Below are 12,271 nucleotides of genomic sequence, written 5' to 3' on the forward strand. Positions count from 1 at the left end.
CTAAAGCCAAGCCATTAGTTAAATGCAGCATTTCCAAGGGCACAAAATCCTTTGTGATCCTGGTTGTTCCGTGGGACTTATTCCTCCGGCTGCAGCAGTATCAGTCTCCAAGGCCAGTTGTTAGGTTATTGCGTTTTCAGTTCTGGCCCTAGCTAAAATGATCTAGTGATACAGTAAGTCTAAACCGCAAATTTAATGTGTTAAAATTATAGAATCACAGCATGGTTTGGGTTGGAAGGGACCTTAGAGCTCATCCAGTTCCAACCCCTGCCACGGGCAGGGACCCCTTCCACTAGAGCAGGTTGCTCCAAGCCCTGTCCAGCCTGGCCTTGAACACTGCCAGGGATGGGGCAGCCACAGCTCCTCTGGGCACCCTGTGCCAGCGCCTCAGCACCCTCACAGGGAAGAATTTATTCCTAATAGCTAATTCAAACATCCTTTTTGTCAGCTTAAATCCTTCCCCTTTGTCCTGTCACTACATGCCCTCATAAAGGCTTCCTCCTTAGTTTTGTTAAAAAGGAGCATGACCAGCAGGTCGAAGGAGGTGATCCTGCCCCTCTACTCTGCTCTTGTGAGACCTCACCTGGAGTATTGTGTGCAGTTCTGGTGTCCTCAACATAAAAAGGACATGGAACTGCTGGAACAAGTCCAGAGGAGGCCACGAGGATGATCAGGGGACTGGAGCACCTCCTGTATGAAGACAGGCTGAGAAAGTTGGGGCTGTTCAGCCTGGAGAAGGCTGCGGGGAGACCTCATAGCAGCCTTCCAGTATCTGAAGGGGGCCTATAGGGATGCTGGGGAGGGACTCTTCATTAGGGACTGTAGTGATAGGACAAGGGGTAACGGGTTAAAACTTAAACAGGGGAAGTTTAGATTGGATATAAGAAGGAAATTCTTTCCTGTTAGGGTGGTGAGGCACTGGAATGGGTTGCCCAGGGAGGTTGTGAATGCTCCATCCCTGGCAGTGTTCAAGACCAGGTTGGGTGAAGCCTTGGGTGGCATGGTTTAGTGTGAGGTGTCCCTGCCCATGGCAGGGGGGTTGGAACCAGATGATCTTGAGGTCCTTTCCAACCCTAACTATTCTATGATTCTACTTTAAATTGTTCCCCAGAAAAGAGCAACTGTTCAACTGCAGGAGATTCAGAATCCCCCCCCCCCCCCCCCTTGTCACTTCTTGGTCTCTCAGCCTAAATGTCCTCCTTAGGACTTCTCCAGGGACCCTGCCCAGAACAGGGTACTACCACTGTCCCCAGAGCACTAAGCCTGATGGAATCATGCAAGAACCACAGCTAAAGCTTGTTTTAACCACATTTCAGCATGATCCTCTTTAGCAGTTTGCCCTGGACAGATGAGATTAGCATCCATGCAGCTGCACATTAGTGCCTTCAAGGCAGACAAATTGAAAAGGGCTGCTGTCAAAAGGATTTTCTTACACATACCAGTTAAATTGTCTTCTACATCAAGAATGGAAAAAAAATAATCACATACAATCACTCTTCTAGATAATATGGACAAATCTTTCCATTGTAACAGCTCATTCCTGGAAAAATCCCAGTGTTCGTGCTTCCTAAATCTGCAATCCTATTGTGACACCCTACTCTCTACATTAGTTCCTCGGGCTATAGTTTTAGAAGACAGAAGCTTCAGCAAGATAATCACCCTATAATGTTCTCATGTATGAGACTCCTTCCATTTGCTCTCTGTGCTGCTGCAATTGTCAGAGCTGCACTTTGTGGAGCTGATTAATCCGTGCTAATTTTGATTGCTTTTGAGAAAGGGGGAGGGAAGCTCATAGCACAGCCCTGCAGGCAGAGGTACCAGCACAGCCAGAGTATGGCAATGCCAGGGACAGAGATTCCAAAATGTAGATTGCTGGCAAAATCCCCAGATGGTGAAAAGATGCCCTTGAGCACCTACCTGTCTTCATCTTCCAGACCTTGGGTTATGGTTTTCCTCCTTCCTAAGAGCAACTTCTCGTAAGAACCAAGAACCATGTACTACCATTCAGTATTTATAGGCTGAAAATCTTCCAGATGAAGAGTGGGATAAGACATGCTCTGAATCCATTTTCGAAGGGTAGAGAAAATCCTTTTAGCTCTTCCTGGACTACACAGAACATTTGATGAACATGCCTTTATCCCACATGGCAGGTAACCAGCTTAGTGTTAACTGCTCATGGCAGTGGGGCTGGAACTAGATGATCTTAAGGTCTTTTCCAACCCTAGCTATTTTTTGATTCTATGATACCAGATAGAGTAGTTTAGATGAAGAAAACAACCAATCATAACAACATATGGTTGCAAAACTCTGGACAATCACCATGCAACCTCTCCCCTCAAAGAGGAGCAACTCACTTGGGGATGCCTTTCAGGGAAGCCAGACTAGCAGCCAAGAAATACAGTCAGACCCAACCACTTCTGGCTCTCAATGCCACGGCAGTTGGAAGAGGAAACTGGATTAGACCCTTTTCTTTCAGTTGTGAAAGCCTGAGGAGTAGGAAGGAGGGGAAGACGGAGCCCAGACTTCTCTAGACTAACCCAGAGATACTGCTCTGTAATTCAGATGAAATTCAAATTGAATTTGTAATTCAAAGAAAAAACATCAGCTTAAACAAAAGAAAAAAAAAGAAACAGAAAAAAACACAAACCCACATGGAAAACCATTTATTTCATCTCTATTGTCTCCATGCAGAGCAGACCAATACAGATGAAGGGGGAAAAATGCATAAGAGCAGCTGAAAAAATAGAGCTAGAAAATACGATTCTCTCTGCATTCCCAAAAGTGACAAATGTGGTGGAGTGATGCTCCATTTCCTCCCAAGGCTCCCAATCCTCAGCCCTAAGGCTGATGTAGTGGAAAACTAAGGAGTCCCTCCCTCCCACAAGCCCTGTGCTATGCAGGAATCTTCCCAAGAACCGCAGACTGTCCAGGTCTGTTGTGGCAGCCAAGAAAAACAACTCGGAAATCCTTTCTTCAGTGTCATCCACTTCACATTCCTGAACGCTGAGCACTGACTGTGGTTTTCAATCCTGGCAAGGCTGGGTGCTGATGCAACACCACCAACTCATGGGCACTCACCTGGCGATGCCTCAACTTAAATGCCAGCCTCATCTTGGGAAACAGAGCCACGTCTTTCCATGCAAACCTCCTTCCTCCAGACCCTACTACAGGGTCCATTTAGCTCAGCTGGAGGGACACCCCCAAAGCTAAAACTATAGGGTTAGCATATTCCCCCAGTCCCTGCAGGCTAACCAGATTAATCCTTCCAGGAAAGCAGGAAGTGGATGCTACCTTCAGACTGGAGGGAGTAGTTGGCAAAGGAAGGCAACTTTTAAAAGAGGAGTAATAAAATTACACTAATCCTCCCTCACTGTTGCAGTGAAACAAGGTACTGGTATAAGCTCGGGGTAAGGAAAGGTGAAAGCATTTTAGACAGCAGCTTTTGGGCAGAGCACTGCGAGCATGAGCTCTCCAGCGCTCGCTGGAAACTAGGACAGGAGCTGTCATAAAAAAAGAACTGTGTCAACAGTTCAGGAATCGCTTCAGGAAGTAAATGCCTCTGCTGTGGGCAGCATACCTGCCTTGCTGCTCTGACCCAAATCGCCCTCTCAAGGCACGATCCCCCTTGATAAGACTCTGTGCAGACTGGAGGGCTGTGCTGATTTACAGGAGCTGTTTAAGGACAGAGCTGAGTTGGTGCAATTCCCATTTTGGCACCTGTTCTGTGTGCAATGACTCTGCTAGTTCAATTAGACCTGTTTTTAAATAGACTTAAGCAAAGATAAGCTCTGCAGAAGGGATGGTCTATTAATTGTGCACATCTCTGTGGCAACAAAACAGCCTGTGGAATGATGGCCTGGTCAACCCTGTGAGCTGGAATGCAGGAAAGCACTAGAAATGTCATTTATTTTTATTGGTCTCAAATTGCCCAAAAATTTATCCCAAGTGTCATACAATAGAAAACTCCTCTTAAAGCACACGTATTGTAACGCTTTCTCTCCTCCTTAGCACAAAGCTTTTTCTAGACCCATTTTTTTAGCACAAAGCTCTTCCAGACCCATTTTTAAAATCTTTTCCCCAGCAGTTTCACCCTTCCCAGTTCACCTCCCTTCAGCATTCTTCACTGCTGTGCCCCTTCCTTTAAGGGCTGTCAGTATTATTTCTTATCCATTCATTCCCAACATACTAACTCCACTGTGAGGTAAAAAGCCCAGAAATAGGCTACCATCTATATTTTTGGTGATAGCATGCTCTTAAATAGGCTACACTGAACAGAAGAAAAGCTATTGGCTGCTGACCAGGCTGTAGGGTTCAGCTATTGCCCCCGATGCCCAGACCTCTGCCATGTAGCATGCCAGGCAGGCCTAACATGCCACACTGCAAGAGAGCTCTGAAACTTGGTGTAGGGCAGATGGTGGGTGACAGCAAGCTCAGCCATGTTCAGCTAATGGTTATGAGAAGAGGGAGCTCAGTCACAACAGCTTCCTTCCAGCTGTAGGGGAGCTGGTAGCATGGCAACAGAAGAAACATTTACTGACCATTTTTCAGATAAACAGGCTGTGCTGGTATTGGAGTGGTTAGGGCTGAGGCAAGTAATCACAAAGCTGAGCCATTTAATTATAGTGACCTATCCTAAAGTGCCTCAAGCTTTTGGCTTGATTTTAACATAAACAAATACAAAACAGACCAAAGATGTGGACTGCTGAGGCTAAAACTACCTTTAGGAACAAGTGATATCAATGAAAAGCTGAAGATCAAGTTGGAAAAGGGTTCTTTCCCCTCTGTCTTGTAGCACCATGAACTCCTCATGGGGAGGGAGTTCTGGCTAAAGCTGTTGGTTTATTGTTGCTTTGCCATCTCTCTTCTGCCTCCAGCCCTTAAAAGTGGTAGGAAAAGTCCTTCCTCTTCATCAGCTACAGGAATGACCTCTGTTGTTTTCACACAAGAGCTTGGGAGGTGCTGTTCCATTAGACTGAACCAAACGAAACATTGTCCATTTGCTGTGGAGCAGTTTTCAGTTCATTTCTGCTCACTGCATCTTTTGCTCCATCAAAATAATAAAAAGGAGAAAATAAAAGGAAGCCCTGATGTGTGGATTTTAGCAGAACAGGGATAGGAGAGCCAGAGAATGAGGTCCTACACACCCAGAACTCTTTCTCACCTGCTTCTCATACTAGCAGCCAGATCTGCATACACACACACATAGGAAGTAACATTAGTGTTCCTTATTGCTTTGTAACAGCTCAGAGTCACTGTGGTGGCTCTGGGAGGCATCATGAGGTCTTCGCAGAGGTCACTCAGTTGTGAACGAGAGTAGCACCATGACTGTAATGCCTGTACACAGGAGCAGGATTTGCTGCAGGGAGTTCCTGGTAAAGAAACAGCAAAATTAGGAGGAGCCATTGACAGTCCCAGTAGGCAGCAGTGTAAAGGCTCACGAATGTTCTTTGCCCTTCCATATCTACAACAAGAACAACAGCTACATGAAGCCACTGACACAGCTGAGAAGACTCTTTCCCAGCACCTTAAGCAAAGCTGTCGTCTATAAACTGACGTGGTTTTGTTCTGCTCAGCTGGAAGGCCCAGATTCAAGTTTCAAAAATCAATCTAAGCTGTTCATGCAGCTACCCAGGTGTGTATTTCTGTCCTTTCTCTGGCAAGAGAGCCAGCACTTCTGCAGCATGTTCACAGGTACTTTAGGGACCTCATCCAGCTGACAACTAGTTATGAAAAATGGAAACAAAAGCTGATGAATTTTGCCCTTCTTTTAGCACCATCTCAGGTGTTATGCTGGACTGAAGTGACTGTGTACCCCCCGCCTCTGTGTACTCTGCCAACAGCTCTGCCAGCTGTTACCAAAGGTTACCAACCCAAAAGCAAGCTCCCAGCTTGTCATGAACATTCCTCCACTACCACTCCTCTGTGCCAGCGTATCTTAGAGTGCCTTTACTATGGTACAGCTGGATTTGGACCTACTAAAGCCTTAATCAGACCGCAAGAAACTGTGATAACACAGATAAGGGGAGGCCAGATACATCAGAATATATACCAGGTTAGAAGAGAGATGACTGAGGTGGGATACAGTAACAGACTACGAAATGCTGAATGATAAAGAGAACTACGATTTTCTACTCACACAGCAACATCTAATCAAAATTAATAAGCAAGAGGCTAAAAAACAATTAAGAAGCATCATATAACACTGTGCAGTCCAACTATGCAAACTTGCTGCCAAAGAGAGATCACAGAAGCCCAAAGTAATGGATAGGATCAAAAGGGGATGAAAGCATGTGAAGGGTAGGTTCATGTGTGGTTATCAGACACACACAGCTCTATGAGGCCCTAGTTCAGATAGCCCCTAAGTCAGTACAAGCCAGAAGCTAAGACAGACTGGGGAATGGGTCACCTTGCTGGATGTTTGTGAGTAAGCTGCTACATGCTGTGCCAGCACAGTCTTTGGCACTGACCCAGTTGAAGATTCTCATGTTTAATAGGGTCTCTGTAGTCCCATATAAAGGCAATACCACCCAGCACTGCAGCCTATCTAAATTCCAGCCTCACCCATGAGATTTGGAAAACTGGCACTCATGTGCTCCCAGAGCAGGCATGGGGAAGGACTGAAACCCCAATTCCCTGTCAGCAACAACTGCTGCAGCAGAACAGGAGGGAGCACTTACCAAGGATTCTTTTCCTCCAAGAGATCAGGCACAACATTTACCAAGGCAATATACAGAAATCCTCCAGAAGTGAAAGGGAGGATCCAGGCTACTGTTTCCCCTGCACAAATACAGAAAGCTTTGGTTATTACTGAGACAAAGCCATGGGAGAAAACACAGACGAGAAGGAAAAAAGACACACGGGGACTAAAGCATTCCTACAGAGGTCCCATCAGGGAGCCCTACCTGCTCCTTTTGGCGACTGAGCACATATTGCAAAACAGGCTCCTAGAATCCCTCCCAAAGCTGTGGAAAGCTGCATCTTGGCTGCACTCCAGCGGTCAAAGCCAGCCCGAAGTAGGATTGCAAAGTCTCCAACCTAAGAAAACCAAGAGCTGACAGTTAATGAATATAAATAGGAATGGCTGCCCTATCCCTGGAAGAGTTCAAAACCGGGCTGGACAGGGGTTGGAGCAACCTGGTCTAGTGGAAGGTGTCTCTGCCCATGGCAGGGGGTTGGAACTAGAGCATCCCTAAGGTCCCTTCCAACAGAAACCATCCCATGATTCTCAGTCACAAAGGTCATCCATAACAAGACCAGTGCTTCAAGACTGTTTCTAGTTTTCCATGTCACCAGTCTTCCAGAGGAAGCAGCTTTTAAAGGGACAAGAAAATGTTAACCAGACCCAGCCCTTCTCTTAGTAGATGAAACACCCCTTTAACCCCTCATGACAGCAGAATACAAAGCCCTCTCACCTCATGTGGGATTTCATGCAGGAGAATGGCCATTGTGGTTAGGAATCCAACCTGTAGCAGAGGAGAGAAGGTGATAAGGAAACAGCCCCCCAGCTCTGAGAGATGAGGCTTTCATCAGCATGTCAAGGCCCCTTTCTCCAAGTTAAGACTTGTTACAGTGCAAATGACTAACACGACCCAAATCAGAAGAAGCTCTCCATCAGAAGGGCTGCTTTTAACTTTAGTCTCTATTTCTCAGAAAATTTCCTTCCATTTCTCCAGAAAATAGGAGAAAACTCCACACATCTTTGGGATTTTTGCATGTTGTATCACATGTGAGAACACACCTCTCCAGTTTAGTACACAACTGGTGACAGAAACCTTACCTTTCTGCTAACCAGGAAGCTGGCTGCTACTGCCAGGCCATGTGTAAAGTTATCAATGGTGTTGGCCAGCAGATTGAGGTATCCGCTAATCTGCAAAGAGAAGGAAGAGCCCCTGATAAAGGAAGAGACATAACAAGATAAAAGAAAGCACATGGCTTAGACACAAGTTACATAGAGGCATGATCCCCTGGGAAAGGTCAGGACATGGTTCTTCTGGTGAAGATCTTAAGCTATGTCAGTGCTCAAGTATAAATTCAGTATTATGTTCATTTTGACAGTAAGCTAAGTTTTAGGGTAGGCAAGTATTGTCTGAGATGAGGATAATCATCTTATGCACATGACAGAGCTCTAGAAACAGAGACAGGAATGTGAGGAAAGCCAAAATACAAGAATGTGCCTGATTCCAAGTTGAAAACCTTGTAGGTAACCCTGACTAATTTACACAGGTGACTGGCTTCAGGTATGACCTGACCTTGCTTTCTAGTCACGTATCTGTTAAATACCTCCACTTTAAAAAGCTGGCAAGAACAATTCAACAGAACAAATGCTGCTGAAATGGCTTTTTATAACTAAACAAATCTTCAAACAACGTTCTAAAAAAGCTTGTGCTTGTGGGTTTGCTTTACCCTTAACAAAGAATAAAAAGAGAAGACAGTGATGACAGTCACCAAAAAAACACCTACTAGAGGGCTGGACAGCATGTCTCTGCATTTGCATACAAACACATTCTTAAAATTGTAAGTATAAAGCAGTTGCCATCCTCACAAGGCCGTCCCCATGTTGAGACTTCCCTATCATGCTATGGTCATCTCCAGAGAAATTCTGAGTGTTTGACCTGAAGTGATTTTCTGAGTGATTTGATCTGAAGCTCTTCTGCTCACAGGTTTCTGGGCCCTTTTTCCCCATCAGGTTTAACAAAAACTACTCTGTGTGGGTCTTGAGACACTGCAGTTTGAATTGTTATCAAATCAGGTGTTGGCCCATACATCAGACTCTCTCTGCACTGCAAGAACTAAGCTGGCATATACTAACTCCAGTTACATGGCAGCATCCAGTGAGTGGAGAGACTGTCTAGAAACTGTGTTATTGACCTCTTATTTCACCATAGCACAAGATGCCAAAGTTCAGCCAGGAAAAAACACAAGTGCCGATAGGTTTCATGAGCCCCTTCTGGTCTTCTGCTCTTCCTTGTCTCTATCAAACTCTGCTTGGGGCATCTTTTCTTCCTGCCATATGGGGCTTTCTGTCAAGTCTTTCTCTCCAACGCGCCACTTTTCTGCAGGGCACTTGTACTGCAGGATCTCAGGACATCTTTAGAAGCTGTAAACTTCACAAAACTGCATTGACAACTAAACTGATGACCAAATATGAAAACAAAGAACTAAGCAAAGAAGCCTACCTGCAAATCATGTTAAGTAAATAATGTAAGTAACGTCTCCACAATGGATGCTGAAGTTCCCTGCATGCTTTGGTAAGAAAGGGAACACAAAGGGATGCATGCAGGCAGACTCACAAACACAGCAGCTTTACTTCTCCCTCCTCATTTTAGTCAAATACGACTGTAATATTCCTGCTTTTCATGTTGCGAATTTATGTGATTGCTTTTTCCCCATAAGCTAGTAATAATTATTCACAGAAGTTTTACACAAAAATCTTTTCCCATACCACTGTCGAGGGAAAAAATAGACCTCATGATTAAAACATGATGACTTTTTTTTTTGTCAGTGGCTTGGGCAAAAGCTGTCACTGAAAGAAGCAAAGCCTTGGAGAGCTCAGAAATAAATTGGGTTGATGTGACAGTTATGAGTCTCTGACATTTACATTCTGTGAATCCCTAATAGGATGTTCTCATTGCTCATAAAGAGCACAGCCAGATGAAGTGTTTATGTTCATGCTTCAGAATTAATGTCACTGTGCAATAAAACACACTTCTACAAACCAGCAAGGACCTCATGTGCCATAGGAAAAAAGAAAGAATATGCAATGCAGAAGTACTGTACAATATTTTTACTTGCTAAGGGAATGAAGGCTGCAATGCAGGGCAGAACTGATCTATGTTTGGGTGCAAAGGAAGCCTCCCACCTGCAGTTTTCAAGCTAGGACAAATTATTACAGCAGCAGCCGTAGAGCAGAAGATCTAATATAAATGGACAAAGGATGACCAACAGCTTACTGGTCATTAAGCCCTGAAAGGCAACTATTTTTGTTTAAATATTATATTGCCTTTTTTGTTTCCTGAACACAAAAAAGGGGGTTATAGAGCAAACAGCAGAACCCAAGAAGCCTGGCGTGCCACAGCTTCTTTTATTTGTAAGCACCTACTTTGCTCACTTCCAGCAATGCTGTTCCCTGTCTGTCCCTTCCCCACCCTGCACTGCATGAGAGTCACTTCCCCAAACCACAGGGGCAGTGAGACCTACCTGCTGCTCTGCCAACCAGCGGGACCTACCAAGCAGCACCTAAGTTCTGCCCCAGTCTGTCAGTAGGACATTAGTTTGCATTCCTCCTCTACCACCATGCTGATTTTTATGGAGCTTGCAGGAATTTGATTACCCTCAAGACTTCTCTCCTCTCTTGAACTCGAGCAAAATTAATTATGGGTTCAAAAGTTATTGAAAATGAAGGGCAGAACAGATGGACAGACAGATGGAATGACTGCTTATGTTGTTGCCTAAGGAAACGGGCTAACAACGGAGGAAGATCTCGGTGGTTTTGGTAATTTCCGCCCTGCCAGAAAGGCTATTAAAATATTGAGGTGATATGCTCTGAAAGCACAAAGTTAAAACTGCATGTTAACTCGTTGGTTTCTGTTTCATGCACATTGATAAGAGCCAGTAGACTGAGAAGGGCTCTCCATGGTTATCTAGACCTTCTACATAACATAGCTGAAAGAATCTCATTCAATTTATGCACGAAGCCCATCGTTTCTTAAGCTATAGCATACTTTGTAGGAAGTGGCTTAAATCACAGCTTAATGCCCGCAAGCGACAAAGAATCTACTATGTCTCTAAAGTAAGCTGGTCCACTGGGAAGTTACCCTCAGTTACAGTTGTCTTTGATTTCTAGTCTGCTACTGTTTGGTATAGTTTTAACTACTGAAATTTAGTCATACCTCTTACATGGGTGTTAGTATCCTTTAAGTCAGCCCTGATCTGTTACATTTACAGAGCTAAAGTCTAAAGAAAGCCACTTCTTATCACATACAGCAAACCTAAAATAATTATTTCAGCTCCTTCCTGACCCCTTTAGTAGTATTTTGGATATTGTGAATAACACTACTGGAAAAAGACAGATAGCTGTTTCATTACTGCTATACAGAAAGAGGAACACTTGCCTCTTCTCTTAGATACTATTTCCTACTCACCCATCCTCCTGGTTATAGCATCATAATGGAAGAATGTGTTCAGTTTCCTACTGTGATTCTCATACCTTTTTCCAAGGCATTGACTTGCTAGAAACTGTCCCTCACTTGTAAGTATGATCTGCATTCTTTCTAATCTATTCCTTAATATTTGCATGGATCAAAACATGCTAAAAATCCAGCTCTTTTGGTAAGTTACTCTGTTTAGCCAATATCACTGACCTCATGCAGCCACAATGTGCCACTGATGTAGTAGAGGTTTTATAAACAATCACTTAGAAGAATCATAAACCACCAGTAAGCAAATGTAAGGGAGGCTGCATTAATCCAGTCTTTGATATTACACAATCACTGATTTTTAATGGAGCTAATATTAGCAAAGTTGATTTCATGCAGTACTAGTTTTATTAGAATGTGGGAGAAAGTTATGTTTTCTATTCATTTCTCAGCATCATTACCTTCATCAAACAATCTCACAACTGAATAAAAGGCAGGGAAAAAATGTTTGGTTGACAAGAATTTATCTTCCATAAAATCTTATCAATCAATATTAATTTCATTATATTTTTAAAATGAGGACCAATCCCTGAGCAATTGTATCCCCCATCAGTGTTTCCTTCTACTTGCAATCACTGGTAAACTAATCAACCTCCAAGTCTCTGGTTCCTTATATAGACCTTTCTAAAATCATGGCACGGTGTTTCATAACTCAGTAATACTGGTTTCTTTTTCTCTATCACCTCTAGAACACAGCACCCTGCAGCCTGTGCAGTGTCTGTATAGGTTATATGAATGTGACAGACTCAAAGATTCCCGGTGATCTCAGTGTATCTTCCACATCGTGTAGTTATGAAGAGCTATGAAGTTACAGCAAAATAGATTTAAAATAGAAAGACTGAGGAGCCTCTGACCAACCACATATCCAGGTCTGGGCTAGTTCATGCAACCATACTTTCTGTTCATAGTCACTCTCCTTCAATCCTGAGCATTTTTAATGGGCTTTCCAACTCAAATTATAGGCCCTACTTCACCAAAGCAGTCATTTATTCTCTCGCTTGTAATGTTCACCCAGACAAGGGTTTCCACAGTGCAAAGGTAGTACCATAAAACTGAAAGCAAAACCAAGCTAAAGG

The 12,271-nt window shown here is 43.9% G+C and overlaps 1 protein-coding gene across 8 annotated transcripts in view; it reads right to left on the bottom strand.

Annotated features, from left to right (window-relative positions):
* Positions 1 to 2,647: 2,647 nt before the first annotated feature.
* SLC39A13 (solute carrier family 39 member 13) overlaps positions 2,648 to 12,271 on the bottom strand; it is a 42,743-nt gene continuing 33,119 nt past the window's right edge. For all 8 annotated transcript variants that reach the window (XM_061462199.1, XM_061462197.1, XM_061462198.1 and 5 more), the window contains 5 exons: positions 7,778 to 7,867; positions 7,413 to 7,463; positions 6,903 to 7,035; positions 6,678 to 6,777; positions 2,648 to 5,369 (listed from right to left, as the gene is read on the bottom strand). In XM_061462199.1, the coding sequence (XP_061318183.1) occupies positions 5,294 to 5,369; positions 6,678 to 6,777; positions 6,903 to 7,035; positions 7,413 to 7,463; positions 7,778 to 7,867 (450 nt within the window). In that variant the 3' untranslated portion in view covers positions 2,648 to 5,293. The remainder of the gene's footprint in view (positions 5,370 to 6,677; positions 6,778 to 6,902; positions 7,036 to 7,412; positions 7,464 to 7,777; positions 7,868 to 12,271) is intronic.

Source organism: Pezoporus flaviventris, unplaced genomic scaffold, assembly GCF_033815535.1.
Source record: "Pezoporus flaviventris isolate CSIRO_AGI_PZ_B2104156 unplaced genomic scaffold, CSIRO_AGI_Pfla_v1 ptg000035l, whole genome shotgun sequence".
NCBI classification, from domain to species: Eukaryota; Metazoa; Chordata; class Aves; order Psittaciformes; family Psittacidae; genus Pezoporus; species Pezoporus flaviventris.